The sequence below is a fragment of the Paralichthys olivaceus genome, chromosome 9, assembly GCF_024713975.1.
Source record: "Paralichthys olivaceus isolate ysfri-2021 chromosome 9, ASM2471397v2, whole genome shotgun sequence".
Taxonomy (NCBI): domain Eukaryota; kingdom Metazoa; phylum Chordata; class Actinopteri; order Pleuronectiformes; family Paralichthyidae; genus Paralichthys; species Paralichthys olivaceus.
In genome coordinates, this window is record NC_091101.1 from 16,731,357 (window position 1) to 16,753,986 (window position 22,630).

A 22,630-nucleotide genomic window follows, 5' to 3' on the forward strand; every position below is an offset into this window, starting at 1 on the left:
AAACTGACATCATATCGCCTCAAGAATGTTTTACAGAACACAAGCGGAGATATCAGGGGATTTTAAACAGAAGGAAGAGCAATGAAATATGTTCAGTCTTTTAACTACACAATGCATGGCCCGACCAGCATATGGTCAAATATTATATTTGTTTTATATAAAGTCTATAATTTAATGGTGCTCTTCTGAATCTGTGCAGGAATACAGGTGTCAAATCAAACATGAGTCGTAAACACATCAAATAAAATTAGTTCTATTAAAACGTGACAAATCACTTTTTTGTGAAGAGCACAGCCTCCTCGTCTGCCCTCGGACTGATCAGGCTTTCCAATGCTGCCACCTGTTGGTTAACGACACTGAACAACACACGGCAAAACACACGCTCTCATCACAGGCCCAGCTCCTGTGCCTTCTGGTCCCTTTCAAACAGCCATAATGATGCTTTGGTACAAGTTGTAATCGGTCCCACAGCCCCGCTGTGCTCCCTCAACAGGGGCTGATGCCTGCAAAAATGTTTCAGGACCTGCTCCAACTTTTAGTCACCATGGAGATGACTCATTTGCTGTGCTGATATTCAGTCCTTTTGGTAACACTGAGCAAGTAAGACAGGAAGCTGTTATCTGCCCGCATATAAATACCAGATAAGACAAAAAAAAAACATAATCATTGACATCGTTTCCTGTGGAGTAGGAGAGCACGAGCTGTTAGAGAATACTAGAGAACATTCAGGTGGTTAATTACAGCTCCAGACAATAGAAACAAAAGACCCATTAAATCCAGCTGCAGCTGAGTAGAGCCAAAATGGCTGAATTGAGGACAGATCGTTCCCCAAGGTCACCATAAAGGATAAATATGTGAGGAGAGACCAGAGGACTGCGTGGGCCTTCAAGACTGTCTTATAGATAGTGTGCACTGAGGAAGTCATCTCAAATCAGTAGTATATAAACAATGTTTCATTTGAAGGATTTTTAACCCAGAGCTGATCCCACAAAGTATAATTATTTTAGATTAGAGTTCTCACAGCTGGGCGAGAGAGTTTTAATATGTGTATAAGTGGTAAGGCGTCCACACGTAAGCCTCCACTCAGTCTCCCTGCTGCAGAGACTGTGTGTGTAACAGTTCCAGAATTAACATATAAAACAAACATTTTCAGTCTCCCTGCTGAAAATTAGTCAGCCTTCCTGCCTGTAATTTCCTGCACAGTTTGTTCTGCCGGGCCTTGAGGATTTGATATCTTGTTGTGCCACGCAAGTGCATTAACGCAGACTCTCATCTCTCTCTCACTCATACAGCGAATGAGCTCGTGGTCACAGTGCGTAAATAAAGACAGACGACAGCTGAGCAGCGGCAGATCAGCCTGGTGTTGTTCCTCATGTCACTCAGGGAAGCGCTGGCCTTTACAGACGCTCTCATGTGCATTCTGAGACAATTTATTAAAACTGTGACTAAATCATTAATCTGCCTGCTCCCATTGTTTCTGCAAGTTTGTATGTGCATGTTCGAAAAATCTTAATTACAAAAAAATAAAGCAAAGTAGCAGAAATGACTAATTATTTTACTGTCAAAAATCTCAAAACACATACTTTACATTCATTCTGAACTGATGTCTATGAAACTGATAAACGCTTATGGTTCTACATGGTTACACATTAAGAAAGCACACAGATTCACCAGACAAGGATCATTGGGATAAAGGGAACAAACACTACATGTTTAGGGCTGAACAATGATTAGTTAGATCTTCATTCACTTATCTTGGCTAGAAATATTACATTTAAATGAGCTACATTCACAATATTTTCATAAAAATGACACAAATTGTAAAAACAATGTCATCGTTCAGATCTGTGAGCAGAGCAGGATCTGTAATAGGTGCATTGATTTTTTTAATGAAGTGAAGTTTCTTTAATCCCTTATGAGATGAGATGCTTGGTTTGACTCCGGTCAGTGTCATCGCTGGTTCACTTCTTCTTGTTTATGATGTTGTTGCAAATCCAGTTCATGCCATCCTGATGGAGAAATGACAAGAAAACTGTTCAACTTGGATTCTTAATCAAATTCAAACTTTTTAAAGATTGAAATCAATTCAAGTAACACTCAGCAAGTCAAAGAAGATGTTGACATTCAATTTCAACAGTTAAGAAGGCAGAGATCACATCTATATGGTTGTTTGGGTTCCATCTGAAGAAGAAATCCTGCTGGGTCTGACCTGAACTCCCTCCCCGGACACAGCAGAGCAGGCCTGGATCTGCCACTCACGGTCCCGGTACGTGTGCAGGTTGAGTCCCTCTGCGATCTCGCTGGCAGGCGATGCTGTGGCCAGATCCTGCTTGTTGGCAAAGATGAGCACTGGAACGCCCTTTAGATTCTCCTCCTCAGTGAGCTCAGACAGCTCCTGCATGTTTGCAAAGACTTTTTATTAAGTTACCGATTTACTAGAAAAAACTGTTATTTATATGTTTGCATTTCTATGTAGTTAGATGTGCATAGTTAGGTTTGCTGTGGTTTTTGTCAGAATGTATTTGCTGTATTAAGCTCACCAGGCCTGTCTCTTCAAACCGCTTCTTGTCTGCGCTGTCAATAACATAAATCTAAAAGAGAAAACACAACAATGAAGTCAACAGTCTTATTTACTACAAGTCAAAAACAAAGTATTTAGTTTTTTGGCCTCAACATATTTCCTGCATGTTGGTCAGTTTCAATAAAACACAGTTGTCACATCCTTGGAACACACACCTCTGCCACAGCCCAACAGTCCCCATATGAAACCACATTGAAATTCACTAGATTCAAATTTTTAAAGAAATTGCACACGCTCATAAATAGCAGCTCATTAAACATGCCTGATTCCATCAAGATCCATGAATTACTCTCTGAGAAATAAAAAAAAAACATGACATTTAAAGGAAATTTGTTGAGCAGTTTTTGCATATTCCTGCAAACTAACAAACAAGCAAACAGACGAAAACATGACCTCCTTTGTGGAGATAAATAAGACCATAAAGTTAAAGTTTTAATATGAAGTTCAGACAATGTTTAACTTGTCTCCTGTCCTGAGTAATTAAACCTTATGTATCAGCTCTTTGTTCTGTAAAATGTCCCATCATGCCTCAGTGAGTTGCCTGTTTATTGCTTCTCTCATGTTCTTTTTTAAATTTCAGGGACAAGCTGCAGAATTGAATTGACTGAAGTCACTCACCAACAGGTCTGTGTTTTCCAGATACTTTTTCCAGAACGGCCTGATCTTCCTCTGTCCTCCGATGTCCCAAACGTTGAGTTTCATCCCATGAGAGGCGACGCTCTTTATGTTGAAGCCCTGAGGTGAAAACACAGAGCTGAAGTCACTGTACTGCACATTACGCCGTCTTCAGGTCAGCACCGTAGATGACCTCGCGGTCGGTTATGAATTAGGACTGAAACACACGCGTTAAGTTAATCTCTGTTTGTTTGCTCTTAGCTGCACTCTCATTACGTGCGAGCAGGAGTGCAACACATGCCCCAGTCTAGGTGTTTATAGGGAGATGGTCACCGAGTTAATCTGTGGCTGTTTTTCATAACGCTCTGCTTCAGTTGGCGAGGTTGTGTAACAACTTTATCCTGAGGGCCATCCGAGGAGCAAATCTGAGGATAAGACTGGAAGGATCAAGTGCAGTCTATGTGTTGTGTATGCGTCAGGTCTGATTTAGCTTTGTGGTGACTATTGCCATGTTGCACTGGACTGCATCCTCTCTGCCTGATGTCTGTTGAGCTGTCACACCCAACCTGACGCTGCATCTGCTCCATGTCTTGTGAGAGCATTAGATAATCATATTAGAGGTTAGATAATCATATCCGAACTGGGCGATAACAAAAAGGAGGAGCCTTGCGTGGATCTTCTCAGAAAGCATATTGGGGGGATGCAATCGTAAGAAGGTCATGTGAGGACACGGTTTATCTCCAGATGAAAGGCTATTTAACATAAGTGACAACGACGAGATGATCTGACGTCCTCCCCGTCATTTTCTTTTACTGATCAGTGTGTGTACTGTACAACCAATCATTTAATTTCACAGAGTGTCCGAAAAGCAAAGGTCATGTGAATCCCATTACTCTGAGCAAGATTAAATACAATCCCTCTGCCTCTTCTTACGCTGGGTCACAGTAGCATAAGAAATTCTAAATATATTCAAAATGATATTACTGTGGAACACAGAGGCAACTTATTATTATTATTATTACTCATATTCTTATTCCTCTTATTGTTACTCTTCTTTGAATAATAAATTAAATCATATAAGAACAATAATAATAATAATTCCTTTGTACAGTGCTTTTAACAATGCTCAAAAACACTATACTTTTGCTAAAAAAATAATGATTAAAAAAGAAAATAAAAGAGATCAACAGTAACTAATAAATAACTACAAATACTCAAAGATTAAAAGGTGGGTTTTGAAGATGGACAGTTCAGTGCAGTCTCTGATTTAATGTCACAGTGTGCCACTTTCAAGACGTCATGAGGTCATGACGTGAGAGTGCATGAGTTTGAACATGTAACCTCCCCCACCTGCGTTGGTGTGATGGTGTTCACGTCCTCAGAGGCGAGGCTCTTCAGCAGGGTGGTCTTGCCGGCGTTGTCCAGGCCCAGGAGCACTATCCTGACCTCCCGCTCAGTGGATCCCTTCAGCTTCTCAATGACAGAGAGTAAGCCCTGCAGAAGGGAAACACCCATACGCTGACTGACAGCATCTTTCAATACTTTCAATACTTATCTGTGTGGAATCTGTGTTATCTTGTGGAAATCAAACAAATACCATCACAGGTCGTTCATCAATGGATATTTCTAGTTTGTGACGTTTGGAATATGAAAGCACATGAGCGAGCACCTGAGGAGAATCCCGCTGACCTCTTTCCAATTTCAGGTCAAAGCTCCTCTTACACACTTATTGCTCCGCCCACCCAACAACCAATCTCCTGCCCTGATTTCTGGAGCTCCAGCACGGCTGCCACCACTATTCTGTAAAAATGAATCTGGTGCTTAATTTAGAAAACTTTGATCAGACCTCTGTTCAGTTAATTACATGTTGCACAACTGCAGGCTAAAGTCACACTGTAGCTTTACGTATTTGATTCAAGGCAATTGATACTGGAGCGTATATGTGATTACCTGTTAATCAAATGGTATTAGAGGGTCCTCTTAGATTTATAATCATAGTTCTATATTCTATCAACATAATAAGAAAAGCCAAATTATTTTAAAAAATCCAACCACCATGGCTGAAAACTGCATTTAATAAAGACATTCTCTAAATCACACTTCATACTTGATGGTCCACACTCTTTCTCCTGCATCAAGTAGACAGCAAAGGTTCCATAAGTCCTGTTGCCCCAGATCAGGGGCTCTTACCTTTTGAGCTTCTCCCATGGTGGCGTGTTTCCTGTGGGTCGGCTGGAGGGCTGCAGCTACATTCTCCAGTGAAGCTCACTCAGGTGTGTCAGCTGCCCGGCTCAACCAGGCACAACAGGTCCCGGCAGCCTCTCTTCTATTTCCTCTCCGACCTCAGTAAACTTGGGTGGGTTCAGTGCAACGTGTGTGAATGTGGTAGTAATGTCCACCTGGGCGTCAAGTGCTCCCCACTGTTGCCGTGGAGTTAGCAAGCAGGAAGAGGGGGAGGGTGGATGGGACTGGGATTAGGAGGCCAGAATTAGCCCTGTCCATGCAAAGGCCACCCCATCCACCCTCCCCCACCCGCCTTCCTCTGCCCATCTCTCCATCTCAACTTTGCAGTGGCTTTACCTGGATTATCCCTTAGCCACCTGCTCTGGGAGGAAACTGAATAAACAGTCCATCCTGACACACTCTCAAACACAGATATCACGAGGAGGAAAAACACACTTCAGACATTTTGCAGTGCAGGCCGAGGGGGAGACTGCAGTGCAGTGCAGAAAAGCAAAGACACTGAGGGCAGCGTGAAGATTGACAGTGTTCGCTTTAATGCATAAACTCCAGGGGATTATATCGCGCCACTGAACCAAAGGAACTTTGCATTTCTGTTTTCATAAGTCAACTTTCAAATCCCACGTCTATCCCTCTCTTGGAGAAGAGTGGAAAGCATTATCGGCCCATATATCCATTACACGGCAGCCACCACAAAGCTGCTCGGTGTCGTGTGTGCTCGTGTGAATGGAGCATTCAGCGGGATTAGTTTGAACAAGTCTGTCCTGTGTCTGGATTAAAACATTTCTGGGCTCTTTCCCTCAACCGGACAGGCTTGATGGTCAGTGGGTGTGGCTAACATGAACGCTGTGTTATACAATGGATCAACCCTGGGCTGGAAACGGCCCCCACATAAGCTTTGACCTCACCTGATCACACACACACACACACACACACACACACAGAGTTAGCCTCAATGACAGGGATTAAAGAAGTTTTATTATTTCGATATGAAATACTATAATAGCAGATTGTGAAACAGTTTCAGTACTGATTTAGTTTGAATGGATGACTTTAGGACCTCTCACCCTGGGCCCTCATCTCCCTCCGCTCTCTGTGTCTTGCTGCAGAGAGAAACACATGAAGATCAGTGTCACACTTGATAATCAAACACATGAAAATCCACCAGCACCTCCGAGGTTCACATTTGATCTCGTTTCACAAGGATTATTTGCTGGGTTGTTTCTCAGCTAACTAGCTTGTGGCTCCAGCCTCATAGACGTCCACACATGAGAGTGATGTTAGAATCTCATGTTGCTCAATGTTTGTCAAGAAAGAGAATAGAAGAAGAATGTTTTCCAAAATGTGAAAACTATCCCTTTAATTATTTGCCTTCTGAAAATAATGCACAGAGCCTGCAGAGTGTTGTATTTAATTGATAAAGCTGCCCATTCAATTTATGGTTACAGTCTAATCATTGTTCTTATCCAGCTATTTGTAGTAAACATGAAAATAAAAAATTCCCGCAACATAATTATCATGAATTTATTTGAAACAAATGATTTATACATCATATAGCGTATATCAGAGTAATATAGACCTAATCAAGCATTTAAGAAGATAAAGAGAAGCTGAGCTGAGATCTTACCATTGTCTCTTTTCAGCTTGTACTTCAACAACAGTCCCAGAGTCAGGAACAGGACCAAAGCTAAAGTCCCACAGACAATCAGGAGGATCACACTGTTGTCTGGACGAGGACACGCAGACAGTTTCAGCGGCAGAAACACAGACACAGACACATGCTGTCAGGGGTCAATACACTGTTTAAAGCCATTAATGGCTCCTGGGCTTTTAATTCAGAATTTAAACAATATTTTAAAGCTAAAGCAAATCTGTGGCTGTGTGTTTTAAGCAGGGAGATGTCTACTCACTTTTAATAGTGACATCATATGGCAAGGACTCATGAATGCCACATCGGCTCTTCACATAGCAGATGTATTTGCCCTCATTTGGTTGAAAAACTTTTTTGAGAAATAGCGTGGCCCTGTTTTGTCCCCGTTGTGTGATGTTCTTCCCGTTGTGCTTCCACCCTATCTTTAGCGTCAAATTGACGAAGTTATGCATACATGTCAGATTGATGTCATCTCCCTCTTCAACATCGGATCTAGAACTATTGATAGAAACTGAAAAGGCTGATGGGAAGAATCAATAAGGGAGTGGGGGAGGAGAAGGAAATAATCACTCAGAAGTCACTTTATGTGTCTCAGTGCACAGACACTGATCAGAATATTGTTGCACGCTACCTCTTTTGCAGTTTGATGAAATATTTTCATATTCTGCATCTGCATATATATTGAGAGAAGAGTAAAGAGGAACAGAGGGAGTTCAGTTACAGCCAGGATTCAATTTACAACACAGCGTTCATGACACATCCTAGGTTTTCATTGAGTTTAGTCTAAGATAAAAATAATTTGTTTTTTTCCTGGGAAAATCAATGAATAAACTGATGGACGACATGACAGCTCCCCAAAAAATGAAGCCAAAACATCTCACCCCCTGGTGGCTGGCTGCAGCATAGGTTATACACTCAGCCTCTTCCGTGTTAGTAGATAGGACATTTACAAGGGTAAAATGTTAGAACACATGTAAGATAAATATTTTCTGTCATTTTAGGTGGTTCTGATCACACTAAATTTTAAGTGTTATTTTGTTCCAGTGAGTTTGCTTTTAATTAGATAAAATTACAATATGGCAAATTTACAAGATGGCAGTGTTCAAGTCTGGTATGTTTTAGCTTCATTATTCAACAGTGGGAAAAAAATGGAGAGGTATCATCTTGCTGTGTAAACCTTGAGTCTACTATATGTGAGAAAAGGGCACAAACCCTGAATGCAGGAAGTGTTCGGGCAGCTTTGACAAGAATCTACAGAGACGGAAGAAATAATATTGGAGACATTTTCCCTTTATATCTTCCGTCACAGTTAGTTTTTCATTTTTTTTACCTGCTCGAGCCACTTCTGTGATGTTACATTTCAGACACTTGTGGACAGGAACACACTGAGAGACAACACCAGCTAGAATAACAGAACACATGTTAATACACACACACACACACACACACACACACACACACACACAGACTGCTTACCTATGAGGAGATGACCAAGCAGAAGATATTGAAACATCTCTCTCATAACGATTCTCTATGGGGAATAAGTTCAAGAACAGAATACAACAAATATCTTAAAATAAGAGCGGACAGCATTGACGCATTAAGTGAAGTAAATATCACTGCACGTACACATTCAACACCTTCTACATGAGGTATTACGAGTCATCAGAAATAATAAACATAACAATGATTAAATGTAATTTTTTTCATTTTACCTGTGGTGGTGTCGTCTCCTCACACAGAGCTGAGTGATGATCTGCTCTGCTTCGTCTGACAGAATGGTCTTTGCATTGGAAAATTTCAGATCATAAACACAGATACGGATGCAAATAAAGATATTCCTGGAAGCTCATGGAACAAACAATACAAAAGCTGTATGTGTTAGTGGGAGTGTTGCTACCGGTGACAGCCAGGCTGCTGTTTACTGCGTGTTATTTGCATGTCACTGAAGTTAAAATGATGGCATGTCCACATTTATTATGGATAAGAGAAAAGAGAGAAAGAGATAAGTAGTGTGGTTTACTTGTGCAAAATATGCACTGCCTGTGCACTCATCACATAAGGAGACTCAAATTATGGGTAATTTTGCTCAGAATATTTTATTATTCCACCTGCACTTGAAGAACTGCAGCTTAGAAACACATTCGTCATGCAGGGCCTTCATGCACAGTGTTCATTCAGAAAGTGGCCAGTAGAGGGTGCTGCTGATCAGCCATCCGTGTACTTAACTTTCATAAATTTTATTTTCGATGTTGTTCATTTTTGTTTTATTACTCTTTATAACATGAAGTTTATACAACTTGATTAAACATTTATTTTATCACTATTATTTTTTGTTATTATTTTTATATTTTAGTTTATTTTCACTAAAACATCAAGTTTTTACACTTTGTGCATACAACTGACACAGAAACAAAGAAATAACTCTTTTATTTTCAAATGTTTTTTTATGTTTTTAATGTAATTAGACACTGTATGGAAACCTATTCTGTCTGCCTGTAAACACAATGTTGTTGGTTGAACAACTGAATAGACTATGTCAGCCTCCAGATGATGTCTTTATCCCATGTCAACATATTAAAGACAATTCTGGATTGTCAGTGGACAAGATAATGGCAAATATTTGTTTTCTAAGCAATTAAATACAAAATACAGAAATGCAATGTACATGTAGCTTATGTTAAAATACAATCAAATATATACAAAAGATAAAATACACACATAAAAACACAATTAGCTGTCTGCTGAAGAATGCACAGTTACCTGGACAACCTTGATTTTAAAATAAATAATTACCTTTAAATTTGTTGAAATGTCTTTGGCTAAAAGTCTTCTCTGAGTATGATATCTCTATTATTTCTCCTTGTGTGGGTAGAAAACATCATAAGGAATACAGAAAGGTATAATATGTGTAAAACTCGGAATAAGTTGCTGAAGTCAAAATTGCGATAAATGTCCCTCATTACCCAAATTCACTGTACTGAACATTCAGGTGTCAAAAGTAACAGTATCACAAAATAAATGTAATAAGTGCTGCTGTGGACATGTTTATTGAAGTAACAGTTTGAAGTTTCCTCTTCTTGTAACACTGCTTTTTTGTCTCATACATCGTTAGTTAAGTTTATTTTTTATTTTTTGGACTTGCATGTTAAATAAGCTGCTTTGCTTCTGTGCCTGACCACATCATTAGCTGACATAAACGTCTTTCTTTTCTGTTGTCAGTGGACACACACAACTACTTTGCATTCCAGCACAGATATCCAGGCAGCGAGGCTGATGAAGCTCGACAGATATCTGACAATATTCTAGCCGAGAGACCAACAGTGCACCTTTAATTAAGATGTCCTGCTTCACCTGGCTCGTTGACTCGTTGGCTGGTGCTCGGCCTCACTGAGGACACTCAGGTAAGATGTGTTCATTAACTCTGAACCTGAGTGAGAGCTTTCAGCTGTCTCACTTCTCCAGCTCCTTGCTCTCCACTCGCAGCAGTGTGCTTGCGCTCCTGAGGATGGTCACTGTCAGAAGACTTTACCGCAGGATTTGCCATCTGGCAAAGGCTGCAGCTCAAATGCAAAACAGCAACTATGAAAAATGGTGCAGCACAGCCCGTGGCGTCATTGTGCGTGACGAGGTACGACAATTATTTCAGTCAAGCTAATTAGAGGAAATGCCAACTGAACAGTGTTTGGTAAGATACATGTAAATGCTAGTTTTGTGTGAATACTGTTTAAATTAGTTTACCTTGATTTTGAAAACATATTTTCAATGGTAATCTACAATTAAAATGCTTAAGCCAAAGAATAATGCTTAAATAGTGAGAAATTCCAAGCCTCTTGAAAATATTTTTTTCTTGATCCTAAATAAATAAGAGTGAGGTATCATGTATATGTGTATATTATTGTTGTTTGTGATGTATTAGTGTTGTTGGTCAGTATGTTGGCCAACAGTGTGTCAATGTTCTGTAAGAACTATTAAAGAAAACGTAATCATTGTTTGAGAGATGACAAGTTGAAATGACTCATACAGCTTTCAGCTGTTTAGGGATGTTTGGAGAATAACTTTATTCTGACTTTCATGAAACCACTGCATCACATGATTATATCATAGCTGTTATCTACTTGAATCTCAAAGATTTTTATGAAACATTCACGTTAAATAACTTCCTGGATGCAGAACTGTAGCTGTAAATCTACTGCTGACAGTGTGGCATGGTATAAACTGCATCGAGTGACTGTGCATCAAAAGCAGAATGAGTACATTTGCCTTGATCTTGTTCCCACATCAGAGTATTTCTCAAGACGTAGGCTGAGAAGAGTTTGATCATAGTAACAATACTTCCCCTTTTGTGGCTTGTTGCTATGGCGAGACTTCCCTTCAAGGCAGGAAGTAACCAAAGAGATGAGTTTTTTGAGTGTTTGTGTGTATGAGGAGTGTGCATCATGTTTGGGTGGAGCACTTTGCTGTGTCCCCTGAGAGTGTGCACATCGCACAGGAGTTCAGCTTGTAGTCTGGTGTCTGGGCCATCATGGCGAAGAACTTCAATGCTCGGGGGATTCCTGTTGGCCACATGGTGAGCTGGAGTCTTTGTTTGGATGGGTTTGGTTCTGCAGCTGCTCCCTATGATATAAGACACTTTATCAGCCTTAACATAGAGGAATGAGCTAGTGTTGGGTGTGTACACTTGTAAACTGTGGCCTTGTAATGAACAGGAATGTCTTTTAAAAGCTCTGAGATATTTTCTCAATCGGCCTTTTTGACACTATCAAGCTGAGATCCAGGTCCCAGTACAGACTGTTTGAGAGTGTTGTATCCATGTGGTGGCTTGTACTGTTCATTATCCACCTATCAGCAGTGCCAGAACCAATCAAGCAGTATGGCTGCAGATGATAGCTACTGAAAACAGACAGGGCCTGCCTGGGTCAGACGCAAAAAATTTGCCATGCCTCTATGTCAGGCTGTCATGTGGAGGCCGAGCTGGCTCCTGTCCACTCCACATGACACCCTAAGTGTCTTGAAATGGTTTAAACTTTAAACCATTTCAAGACACTTCATTTAAACTTTAAAGGTACAGTGTGTAGAATTTTGTGATATCTAGTGTTGAAATTGCATGTTGCAGCTGAACACCCCTCACCTCACCCTCTCCTTCCAAACATGAAAAAGAACCTGTGGTAGCCTTCGTTGTCATAAAAACTCAAAAGGTGTTTAGTTTGTTCAGTCTGGTCTAATGTAAAAAACATGGCAGCCTCCGTAGAGAGGACCCCCTCGATGTAAATATAAAGAATTTAAATATAAAGGGCCTTTTCTGGGGTAAAGAAAACTACAATTCATACAATTAGGATGAAATGAACTAGTGAAAACATCATGAGGATTATTCTACATTACATTTCTGCCAATAGATCCCTTTCACCTAAATCTTACACACTGGACCTTTAACTCAAAGTCAAAAGGTGAGAAAGGGTGCAAAGATGAATTTTTTATAGAGCTGGAGAAAACACAGATGTTGTAAACGATTGGAAAAAAATGTGTACTTCTTTATACTTGGGCCTTGGTCAAATGATTAGTTTAGCCGACAAAACGTTAAAGTTTGATTCACAGGAATTCTGTTTTACTTTAAAAACCAGAGCTAGATTTAGGCCATTGGCTTTTACCTGTACTTTTGTGTGACATGAGTCGATACTGAGGGAGACACGTTTTTAACAACAAAACATGCATCTGTCTGTGTGACTCAGAAATCGATTCTGGTGTTGGTTATGTCACGGTTGAGATCAAGTAATGCTGGAAATTTTGTAAAAACCATGATTCAAATTTATGATGTGTTACTGACTAAGGGTCTGAAATGATCGGACAAATTCAAATCAAGAAAGACGCCTGTGAATGAATGACAGAGCTCAGAGAATAAATATGAGGAATTAAGATAAAAGCAAGAAGAGCCAACAAAAGTCAGTCGGTGTTTAATTTAAGTAATTTAAATGACTTGTGAGACATTTTGTTTATTTTGAAGAAAGTATGGAGATATTTTTTCTTGAAGAACTAAACAACTTGATTGGACAAAGGACGTTGAGAGTGTGAAGGACTGTTATTGGTGTCACTTACTTTCAAGTTTATCTTTTACAAACTTTTACACATTGTGTGTACTCGGCAGGAGTAACACAATCACACGCAGGTTAGGTTCATTTCGGACAGCCAAACCAAAACCTCCTAACCTCAACCTTGCTGAATGCGTAAATAACCTTAACCTAACCCCAACATACTTCTAACCACAAATCTTAACCAGGAGCTAGGAAATGATGTTTCAGTACATTAGACCGGGCTTTGGTCCCCACGATGTCTACTAGTCCTGACACAGTCAGTGTTTATGCAGGTCAGGGTCCTGACGAGGTAACAAAAACAAGTATAGACACATTTTAAACAGATTCACTTAACCTGCTTATCTTATTTTCTGAAATCCGTCCCTGTGGGGACAGATCTGTATTTTGTTTCTTCAGTGTCTGAGTAACATGCAAACATGTTTGTCTCCACAGACACTGTTCAAAGAGTTTTACAGAATTCAGTTTCAAATGTAAAAGCGCTTGAGTTGAAACTTACTGGGTGGTAATGTGCTGTGAAAGCTGAATGACTTATTTTCTTCAGTGTCTCAACCACTTCCTGTGAGAACAGCCCAGGCTGATTGCGCTAAACTACTCTTACGTTGAGGGGGAAACAAAAAGTAGAAAAAAAACATGCAGCTGGTGTTAACTTTTCACTTCCTTAATGCCAGCGTCTGTGCTTTGAATACATGTGACTGACTTGATATCAGGAATTGAATATATTATTATGAATTTACATTTACTGTTTTTATGATTTTCAGTCAATAGTCAAGTGACTGTTTGAAATGAGAGGAAAGTTATTTGAGAACTATGGGTTCGGTTTGTCCAGTTCCACCACAGACCACTCGTCCATGACAACCTGTACCAGTCTTATCAGATTTCTTTTTCAAGTCTTCATTTGTTTTAAGTGTTGTTTATCTCTCTTTACAGAGCCAGGCAGTGTCAGACGGAGGTAAGTGTGAACTGTCGACGTGCACAATGGCAATCGTGTAGTCAGATTTCTACAATCTGAACATGTCTGTGCACGACAGATGAAAATATCTGATTCTGTTTCATTCTTTGTCATGCTTCTCCGTGCTGATAGCTGGGTGTGTTTGTGTCTGGATGTGTTGTAGAGCTGAACATGTCTGCACGGAGCTGTGGAGGCAGCAGCTCCAGTCTCCCAGGGACTCCGGGCGGAGAGGCTGGCCCCGCCAACAGCGTGCTGAGCTGGGCCGTTTCGTTTGAGAAGCTGCTAGAGGACCCCTCCGGTGTCCGTTACTTTACAGTGAGTTGCAGCCAACACACGTACGAGGGCTGGGATTTTCAACAAGCTTTCCAACGACCCCTCACTATAGGTGTGTGTTCATGCAGTGTGTTTTTCTCCACAGGCCTTCTTGAGGTCTGAAGTGAGTGCAGAAAACATTTTATTCTGGAAGGCTTGTGAAAAGTTCAGGAAGATACCACCCACTTGCTTGGACGAGGTATGACAACGCTTTTTGCAACCATTTGCGTTGTTTAAATAAATATTCTTTCCTGTTTTTTTAATGTAGACAAGAAGTTGAATATTCAGTGACTGTAAACTTAGCTGCTATGTTGCTCTAAATGAATCCATGTAGTGATCTGCAGCTTTACTGTGTGATTCATTGATGTTCACGATGTTAAGCTTAGCATTTACAACAACAGATTCATTTCCTGTTGACTTCACTGACACATGAAGCTGACATAAACCTCTGCAACGACAAATAAAAGTAGCAGCTAAGAAACCTATAAAGCTTACAGCAACTTTTGTGATGTGATTTCTCTGAGAAACAAATACAATTTTAATTACTTATTGATTGCATGACTTTCAGTGGAGGTATGAAAGGGAAACTGTGTCACTGTGTCTCTGAGGTTTATCTTTGTTGATGACTCACTCAGACAACAACCATCAAACAAAGTTTAGGTATCAAGATGATGATTTGGTCTGAGAACACTGTTGCATTTCCAGCTGAAAACAGAGGCTCGCTCCATCTACAACACCTACCTGTCTGCCAGCGCTCCCTACTCGGTCAACATCGATGACACCGCCAGGACGGAGGAGAAGGACCTGGAGCAGCCCGCACCTGACATGTTTAACAAGGCCCAAGCACAGGTCTGTTTAGAGTCCGTTCTCAGCACATTAACACAGTGCTGGTGCCTCTGCTGACAACTTGTACCACTGTCCCTGCTCTGCGTCAGATATTTAAACTGATGAAGATGGACAGCTACAGGCGATTCGTGCGCTCTCCTCTGTACCAGAGCTGCACCTTGGCAACTGTAGGAGGAAAACTTCTTCCCCAGCTCTCCAATGAGCCGCTCCGCGTGGGATCCTGGGAGGACGTGGCGACGAAAAGCCCCTCGTTCAGTGACACAAAGGTAGATGGATAAAGAGGAAATGGACTGGGGGGGCAGAGAGAATCATATTTGTTCATAATCAGACTGAAAGAACTTGTGTCTCAAACAGAACAGGAAGTCAAACTCTAACAGTTTGCCAGGGGGCAAGGGTGTCCCAGAGAAACAGCGACAAAACGGAGGATCCTGGGGAGGTACAGTTCCTGTCGAATGACGAACAGTGTGCTTCTGTGTTCGGGTCTCAATTTACATCCTGTGACTTTATTCCATGCTGACTTCTTTTTATTGCCATCAATTCCAATAGATGCATCCAACAGCCAGGGTGCAGGTTCCCGGAAGGAATCCCATATGTCGGTCATGTCAACCAGCAGCGTGGAGCTTGGTTCCCTCTGCAGGCAGATGGAGGTCAGTGCATTGGCAGTGACACAGGGTTTTTGGTTTGCACTGTAGCTGAAGCTGGTTTCAGTTAAAGACAGTGAGGCCCACATGAATGTACATATGTAAATGTCTATCTCTCTCTACATACATCCTCTCTTCTCTATCTGTAGAACGGCAAATCAAGTCCCCGCTCTCCAGACCAGGGAGGTGGGGGTCGGATAGAGGTGGAAGGGGGTTACTGCTGCGTCTACTTACCCGATGGCAGTGCCTCCCTGGCCCCCACGCGTAACGGCCAACCCATCAAAGACATGCTGGCCAGCCTGTGTGAAAAGAGAGGCTTCCCACTGAAAGATGTCATCATCTACCTTCACGAGAAGGACAAGGTGAGCGGCCAGTCACAGCTTTAAGAAATAAAAAGATCTACTGTACGACACTGTAAAGTATGGACCAGGGGTCACCAACCTTTTTGATACTGAGAGCTACTTCATGGGTACTGAGTCATACGAAGGGCCACCAGTTTGATACACTCTTCTGAAATAACAAATTAGCTCAGTTTGCCTTTAGTTATATATTGTTATTAATGATAAATGATCATCTATGTGAAGACACTGATCACGTTAATGATTTCTCACAATAATTATCAACAATGACTTGACAAGGTGGGAAACAGATAATATCAATATTCAACACTTTATTTCTATTAATCTCAGCAATTGTTTAAATTTTCAGATGATCACTTCAACATTTCATAAGAAAAATGTTCAATTTCCACGAGCCACTGACCAACCCTTTTAACAAATCATAGTCAATAGTCTACTTCAATATGGGAATAAAAATTTGACAGTATAAAAAATTAATAATTACATTTAATTAGAAACGCATATTAAATTTCAGACGCAGCTCACTGGTGAGTTGTGTTATTTTTAAAACAAGCTTGCGGGCTACTCATGTGGTCCTTGGGGGCTACCTGGTGCCCGCGGGCACCGTGTTGGTGAGCCCTGGTATAGACTATGCTCTTCCTGTAATCTCTGTCTGTGACACCTGTGCTCTCTCTGCAGCATCCCTTATCACTGGACCAGGACTGCTCCGTGCTGAGGGATCAGCAGGTCTCCCTCGAGCTCAGGGTGATGTTTGCGTGAGTCAAATGTGTCACTAACTTTGCTTCCTTTTTTTTTTTTTTCTGTCTGAGCCTCGTTGGGTTTCACACCCTCATCCCTCACTACAGCATGTCGCTTCTCACCATGTTAGAGGGAAGTCTGTGTTAACACCAGACGTAGAGACGTTTGGCTCGCTGGCTCAAAATGATTTTAGTCGTCACTTGCATTATATACATTTACACATACATTTACTGAGATAACTTTGGGTGGGGGATTTCTCTGACTTCTCTGATTGGCATGACTTGATAATGTGTTTCAGACTGGAGATCGTCTTCACTGGTAAGACAGTGGGGATCATGGTGAAGTCTAGTAAGACGCTGCAGGACGCCCTCTCTGTGGTGATGCAGAAGCACAACCTCAAACCACAAGAGGCTCTAGTCACCATTGTGAGTGTGTTTGTGAATGTCTATTAAACTTCAAGATCATGAATGGACACAATGATACAAGCTTGTTAGTGAAGTTGTGGGATGTTTCAACCTCCTTATATTTCACAGAAGTGAATTCATCAATGACTCACTACCATGTATCACATTTTTTTGAACTATGATCTTTTTACAAATGTGTTCTGTCTGTCCCATCAGCAGCCGTTACCAGGCAACAGAATACACGTCACAGGGCATGTTAATACTTGTATCAGGTTATATCATATCACTGAAAGGGGAATGTGTAGCACCATTTTGTTTTTGGAATAAGTAATGGGTAGCCATCATCAGGTGATCTAGTGTTTGCTGGATCTTGATCTCATTTTGTGTCTGTCCAACTGAACTCTATTTTCTTCTTCATTTTAAGGTTGGAAGCGATGAGCCTGTGAACCTGAGCAGTTCTGTGTTCCGATTGGCCAATAAGACGCTACGACTTGACAAATGCAAAGGTTAATCTTCTTGACATCTTAAAAATAAACTTTTTTACTTTGATATAAACTAGAAAGAACTAGAATATCACTCAGGAGAGCACAGACGTCCGCCAAGGCTCAACAGCCCCCTTAAATTCAATCAAGTTGCCCCAGAATTCACACACTCATAGATAGTAGATCTCCACATGTGCCAGATTGATATTTTTTTCCATCAAGATCCATGAATTACTTTAGGTAAATTAGTGAAACTGTTGGGAAAATAAAACAAACAAACAAAAAAACTCCTGTACTCGTCTGCTCATCCTGATACGGTTTAATGCTTTCTCCCCTGACCCTGATTGGGTTCTTATTTGGATCTGCAACAAAATTGAACGCACTCATGAATCAGTCCACAAAATGTCTGATTTTAGTTTATCATCAAGGTCATAAAACATTCTGACAAATCAGCAAACATTTTCAAAACCACAATGTTACAGAAAGTGATAAAAATTCTGCAATCCAATTTTATAGGTTTTTCAAAATTTCCGGTGAATTAGATTTTCTTTGCGTAACAAACGTTTTTCCACAACAAATGTCATGTTTTGCGTCATTGCTCCTAAAAGCAGAGGCAGCCAGAGGATAAAAAGAAACTCTGGCCAATGAGCAAATGAGGACAACAGAATCTAATAAAGGCACATACCATCTTTCAATCCATGGTAGTTTAGTTGATGTGGCTGACCTGGGGGATTATACATTATGTGACCTCTTCTGAATACCGCTTGAACCCTGAGTGCCTTCTATTCATTTAATGGATACTCTGTGATGAGAGCAACTCAAGTGTTTCTCTGTGTTTGGCAGGGAGGAAGAGAAATTCCTTTCACTGTTCACTTCACTTCCCTGGGTTTTTCTTTCTTCTTTTCCTCTGCGTCACTGTCTGCACGTTCCTCTATTGCTGCTCTGATTTCTTCGTGTATTTGTGGGTTTCTTTTTTTGTCTTTTCATTCTTCTCTGTGGGTTGAAATGTCAAAGGCCATTTTGTTTGTTGAGCGCCGTGTCACTTCAAGTCTACTCACCTGATCTCCCCGACCGCTGAGAGACCAGAACTGACGTCACTTCGGATCAGTGCTCCCCGCCTCACATCCACCGCACCGGTTACATTCTAGTGGAGAATATTTCATTTGGCTAATGTCTGTGTTTAAGTTCTGTACCATGTAATGTAAAATGTAATATACCATCATTACAGGACCACTGAGGAGTTTTTGTACTGGGAAAAACCAAACTCATTTTGTGTATTTGTGTGGTCTGAACAGGAAAAGAGCAGAGCAACACTTCCAGAGGCTCTGGTTCTGCTGGAGTCCCACAGGTGAGGCTGCTGAGATGCATTGGTTATTATCATTATCTGGATAAAGATATAATTAAGGTTATCATTTAAATACGAAGGCTGTGTGAAGAAGGGAAAATAACCCTCATTATATTTTAAATGGATCATAATTTCCAGAACACATCAATGTTTTGACTTCTTCATTTTGACTGTTAAATAGATAATAACCTATTCATCTATTATATAAGAAAAAGAATGGGGAGCAATTTCATGCAGCACATTGTATTGTGTTATTTTTGGCAGGGTGTATCATCAGCATATATATATTTGTGTATATATTAACACTATTTGTTCCCTTGTGGGATTTTTTTTATGCACTACATCGAGCATTCAAGTTACTCTTTGAATTCAGACATTTAAATATGATTGCTGGCAATATATAAAATGCACTATAGTGTTTTTTGACAAAGCTCAAGGCTTCGACGTCACCAATTTTATTTTTAATCATTGTTTGATTTGTAGAATTCCTTTTGGTTGCTTGGATTTAAAACCTGTGAAATGTAATTCTATATGTCGACAATCCTGGAATCTGTTCTGGTCGTGCAGGCAAGCGCAGTGAGCGGAGTTGGCGCGGAGGCCAGATCATCGACAGACCGAGCTAAGACTCAGCCCAAGCCCAGTAAGAACCGCGACATGGATGGTAGGAGGCCTCAGCAGTAACAAGGAGGGTTGGGTAATATGGCAGCACATATTGTAAGATGATTAAAAGAAAGACAACCCCTCGATGAAGCTTTCATAACTATATTGAATATATAGATTTCAATCTATGTGCTGAAAAATCTTCAATTTGAGCTTGGAAATGTCTTCTTGACCTTGGAAAACAAAGTGATCCTACAACACTAAAGAAGTGGACACTGTGTTCAAATTTTTTTCTTATTTACAAAGCAGTCTCACCACAAAGTGCATTAAAAAGCTGCAGCTCTGGAGGCTTCAATCACATGTTTTTCAGCAGATAGGATTACAACAGAATGGAATAACTAGAGCGCAGACCTCCGTCAAGGCCCAACAGTGCCCTTGAAAGTACGTAGAAATTCACCAGAGCAGGGTTTTTAAGTTGGATCTTAACCAAATTGCACACACATAAATATCAGTACCTTAAATATGTTTGATTTTTTTTTTTTCCTCATCAAGATGCATGAATTGTTCTCTGAGAAATCACAGAAAATATGGAGACAAATACCAAAAAAGGCAATGTTAAAGAACGTGGGGGAAAAACAAATCCTGAATCTATCTCTGGCTTCAAATCCACACCGAAATGTAATGTGTTCTCTCTCTTGACCCATCCCACATTCTTCCACCAAGTTTGATAGTAATTTGTTCCATCGTTTTTTCTTATATAATCTACTTAATGGACCAAGTGGTGGGACTGTTTTGTCAGATTCTTTTATCAAAAGTCATGTATTTCAGGAAGCTGAATTTCCAGGAAAAATACTATCACATACTTAAAACAATATTGCAACCTAATCTTGTATATCGATTTTATCCATATTACCCAACCCTAGTATAGAGCCAGGACAGATGTTTTTGTTCTTACATGGTCATTATCTTTCTGAAATTCTCCTTTTTAAAGCTTGATATATAAAGAGAGTACAACATATTCTCATCAACATATGACTGATGAAGATAAATGTCGAGATGATATTTGATATTCCATCTGCATCAGGGTTTCTGGACATGCTGACCAGAGCTCAGTGCTGCAGGGTTGATGACCAGCGGGGCCTTCTGACCAAAGCACAGCTGCAGGTGCCTCTGTTCCTGCAGCTGCCCTCAGACCAGGGGCCGAACATGGAGCCAGAGGGGCCTGGTGCAACAAGCTCCCCCGCTGCAGAGCCCAGAGAGAAATCGGGGGACAAGACGGGTCCAGCTGGAGCAGGAGAGGGACTCCCTGGTTCTGCTAAATCTGAATCTAAAGACTTAAGAGAAACAGCAGTTTGAAAAACGTCCATGTGTGAGATGGACACAGACAAAGAAGATCCCTCAGCATGATGTTGCCCATCACAGAAAAAGATGAACTGATTTTAGTCTAAACTTGTTAAGCACTTTTTATGACTGTTTGCGTATAAGCTCTGAGGCAGCAGTGAGCTATCATTTCTGCTGCTGATGACTGGCCTCAAGAGGAAGAAGAGATAATGGCAAGCATGTATAGTGTCATCTTCAAACACTACACATCCTGATGGGGTATGTTTGCTATGAATTGTTTGATGCACCAGTAAATGTAAGAAAAGAAGTTTAATCTCAAGATTTGACCCTGATGAGTGTTTAAATAGTGTTCCTATGATATTTAATGCTGTACAGTGTGAGTTTTTTCTCCCAGCTTTTCTTCGAACTCTAAGCTAAAACATGTTTCTGCGCAGGAACCGGTGAATGTCCAGATGGGCTTTTTTGAAGTGTATTGCACGATTGTATTTTCTTTACTTCTATTAAGATAATTGAATATTTTTTTAATGCTTTTACTGCTTTTAATATTTAGAATTTTGGTTTTCATATTGTGTGCCATATTGTGGAATGTTTGTTTGCAGTACTGGTTTGCAGTGATAGCACTTCTTGAAGCCCTGGTCAAGCCCTGTCTTCCTGTCACTTTATATTCTACTGTACATCAGGGTCCAGATCTTTTCATGAGTAAAGTGATATTATAGAGAGTGAGTCCCATGTTGTGATCATGAATATCACAGGATGAATGCAAAGAATTAAAATGTTTCTTGATGGAATGTGATCCTTTTTGTCCGCGTTTGCTGTTAGGGGAGAGAAAATGTCTGCTTTCACCTTTTAGCCTCAGACAAGACGTTTGTTTTGACACTGAGGTCAGTTTCTGGTTTGATAAATGTTACATGATTTGGTTTTGTACAAAGTGCAGCCGGAGCACTTTGGCCCAGTGGACTCTCTGTATGAGTCATGCAGTGTCAGACGAGTCTGTGTAGTTATAACCAGCTTCGATTTAATTACATGCTTCCATGTGTCTCCTGGAGATGCTCCTTTACTTAAGTGTTGTCATGACATGATGTCATTTCTGCACAGTGATGGGGACCATTGCAGTCCTCTGATTGGTCCTTTGGGATCAGTTTTTGGCCAATGACTCACCTCATCTGTCCACAGACTTGTTGCTGGCAGGTGTGTTCCAGTTTAGGAGCCTGAGAGGACTATTACAGGAAAGTGTTTGGCAATTGTGTGGGTTACAAAACAAATAAGCTGAGTCATAGATGAATTATTCCACATGAATTATGTCAGCAGCATCCATATTTCCGGCTTTGGGAGGCATCTGGTTCGCCCACGTTGTCTGTATCACCTCTTAATAGTGACTTAAGTTATTAACCTGAGACAATGAACAGAGCTGTATGTGGACGCATCAATGTGCAGTG

The 22,630-nt window shown here is 40.7% G+C and overlaps 3 protein-coding genes across 8 annotated transcripts; 1 reads left to right on the forward strand and 2 right to left on the reverse strand.

Annotated features, from left to right (window-relative positions):
- Positions 1 to 1,534: 1,534 nt before the first annotated feature.
- Positions 1,535 to 5,603, reverse strand: arl3l1 (ADP ribosylation factor like GTPase 3, like 1). The gene is made up of 6 exons (XM_020079331.2): positions 5,387 to 5,603; positions 4,547 to 4,690; positions 3,200 to 3,316; positions 2,541 to 2,591; positions 2,210 to 2,395; positions 1,535 to 2,009 (listed from the first exon to the last, which is right to left on the reverse strand). The coding sequence occupies exons 1-6, from the start codon at positions 5,402 to 5,404 to the stop codon at positions 1,962 to 1,964; spliced, it is 564 nt and encodes a 187-aa protein (XP_019934890.1). The 5' UTR covers positions 5,405 to 5,603; the 3' UTR covers positions 1,535 to 1,961.
- Positions 5,604 to 5,773: 170 nt separating this feature from the next.
- Positions 5,774 to 8,900, reverse strand: LOC138411464 (uncharacterized). Its single transcript, XM_069531913.1, has 8 exons — positions 8,804 to 8,900; positions 8,565 to 8,619; positions 8,419 to 8,490; positions 8,301 to 8,339; positions 7,720 to 7,758; positions 7,348 to 7,608; positions 7,065 to 7,163; positions 5,774 to 6,540 (listed from the first exon to the last, which is right to left on the reverse strand). Exons 2-8 carry the CDS (start codon positions 8,608 to 8,610, stop codon positions 6,491 to 6,493), a joined length of 606 nt encoding a protein of 201 aa, XP_069388014.1. The 5' UTR covers positions 8,611 to 8,619; positions 8,804 to 8,900; the 3' UTR covers positions 5,774 to 6,490.
- A 1,463-nt stretch (positions 8,901 to 10,363) lies between these two features.
- Positions 10,364 to 21,987, forward strand: rgs14b (regulator of G protein signaling 14b). Of its 6 annotated transcripts, none has more exons than XM_020084305.2 (15): positions 10,364 to 10,492; positions 14,105 to 14,126; positions 14,290 to 14,441; positions 14,545 to 14,637; positions 15,144 to 15,287; positions 15,374 to 15,550; positions 15,639 to 15,720; positions 15,831 to 15,931; positions 16,075 to 16,287; positions 16,963 to 17,039; positions 17,321 to 17,447; positions 17,851 to 17,932; positions 19,204 to 19,256; positions 19,821 to 19,914; positions 20,938 to 21,987. In XM_020084305.2, the coding sequence occupies exons 3-15, from the start codon at positions 14,298 to 14,300 to the stop codon at positions 21,207 to 21,209; spliced, it is 1,659 nt and encodes a 552-aa protein (XP_019939864.1). In that variant the 5' UTR covers positions 10,364 to 10,492; positions 14,105 to 14,126; positions 14,290 to 14,297; the 3' UTR covers positions 21,210 to 21,987. The 6 variants fall into 6 exon arrangements, with proteins under 6 accessions (XP_019939864.1, XP_019939592.2, XP_019939523.2 ...); XM_020084033.2 differs by lacking the exon at positions 10,364 to 10,492 and adding an exon at positions 10,507 to 10,719 and having other exon boundaries at positions 19,821 to 19,893; XM_020083964.2 differs by lacking the exon at positions 10,364 to 10,492 and adding an exon at positions 10,508 to 10,719.
- The last annotated feature ends 643 nt before the right edge of the window (positions 21,988 to 22,630 follow it).

Bases quoted from the DNA above. Each gene is read 5' to 3' on its own strand.
- LOC138411464 (XM_069531913.1), bottom strand. From the start codon at position 8,610: ATGAGAGAGATGTTTCAATATCTTCTGCTTGGTCATCTCCTCATAG. The intron at 8,491-8,564 runs GTAAGCAGTCTG...CTGTTATTCTAG, and splicing joins GCTTGGTCATCTCCTCATAG to CTGGTGTTGTCTCTCAGTGT. The intron at 7,759-8,300 runs GTTTGTGCCCTT...ATATATATGCAG, and splicing joins GAACACTTCCTGCATTCAGG to ATGCAGAATATGAAAATATT.
- arl3l1 (XM_020079331.2), bottom strand. The intron at 3,317-4,546 runs GTGGGGGAGGTT...TTTTCACCTCAG, and splicing joins ACACCATCACACCAACGCAG to GGCTTCAACATAAAGAGCGT. The intron at 2,010-2,209 runs GTCAGACCCAGC...TTTCTCCATCAG, and splicing joins TGTCCGGGGAGGGAGTTCAG to GATGGCATGAACTGGATTTG.
- rgs14b (XM_020083964.2), top strand. From the start codon at position 10,597: ATGGTCACTGTCAGAAGACTTTACCGCAGGATTTGCCATCTGGCAAAG. The intron at 16,288-16,962 runs GTGAGCGGCCAG...CTCTCTCTGCAG, and splicing joins ACCTTCACGAGAAGGACAAG to CATCCCTTATCACTGGACCA. The intron at 19,915-20,937 runs GTAGGAGGCCTC...CATCTGCATCAG, and splicing joins TAAGAACCGCGACATGGATG to GGTTTCTGGACATGCTGACC.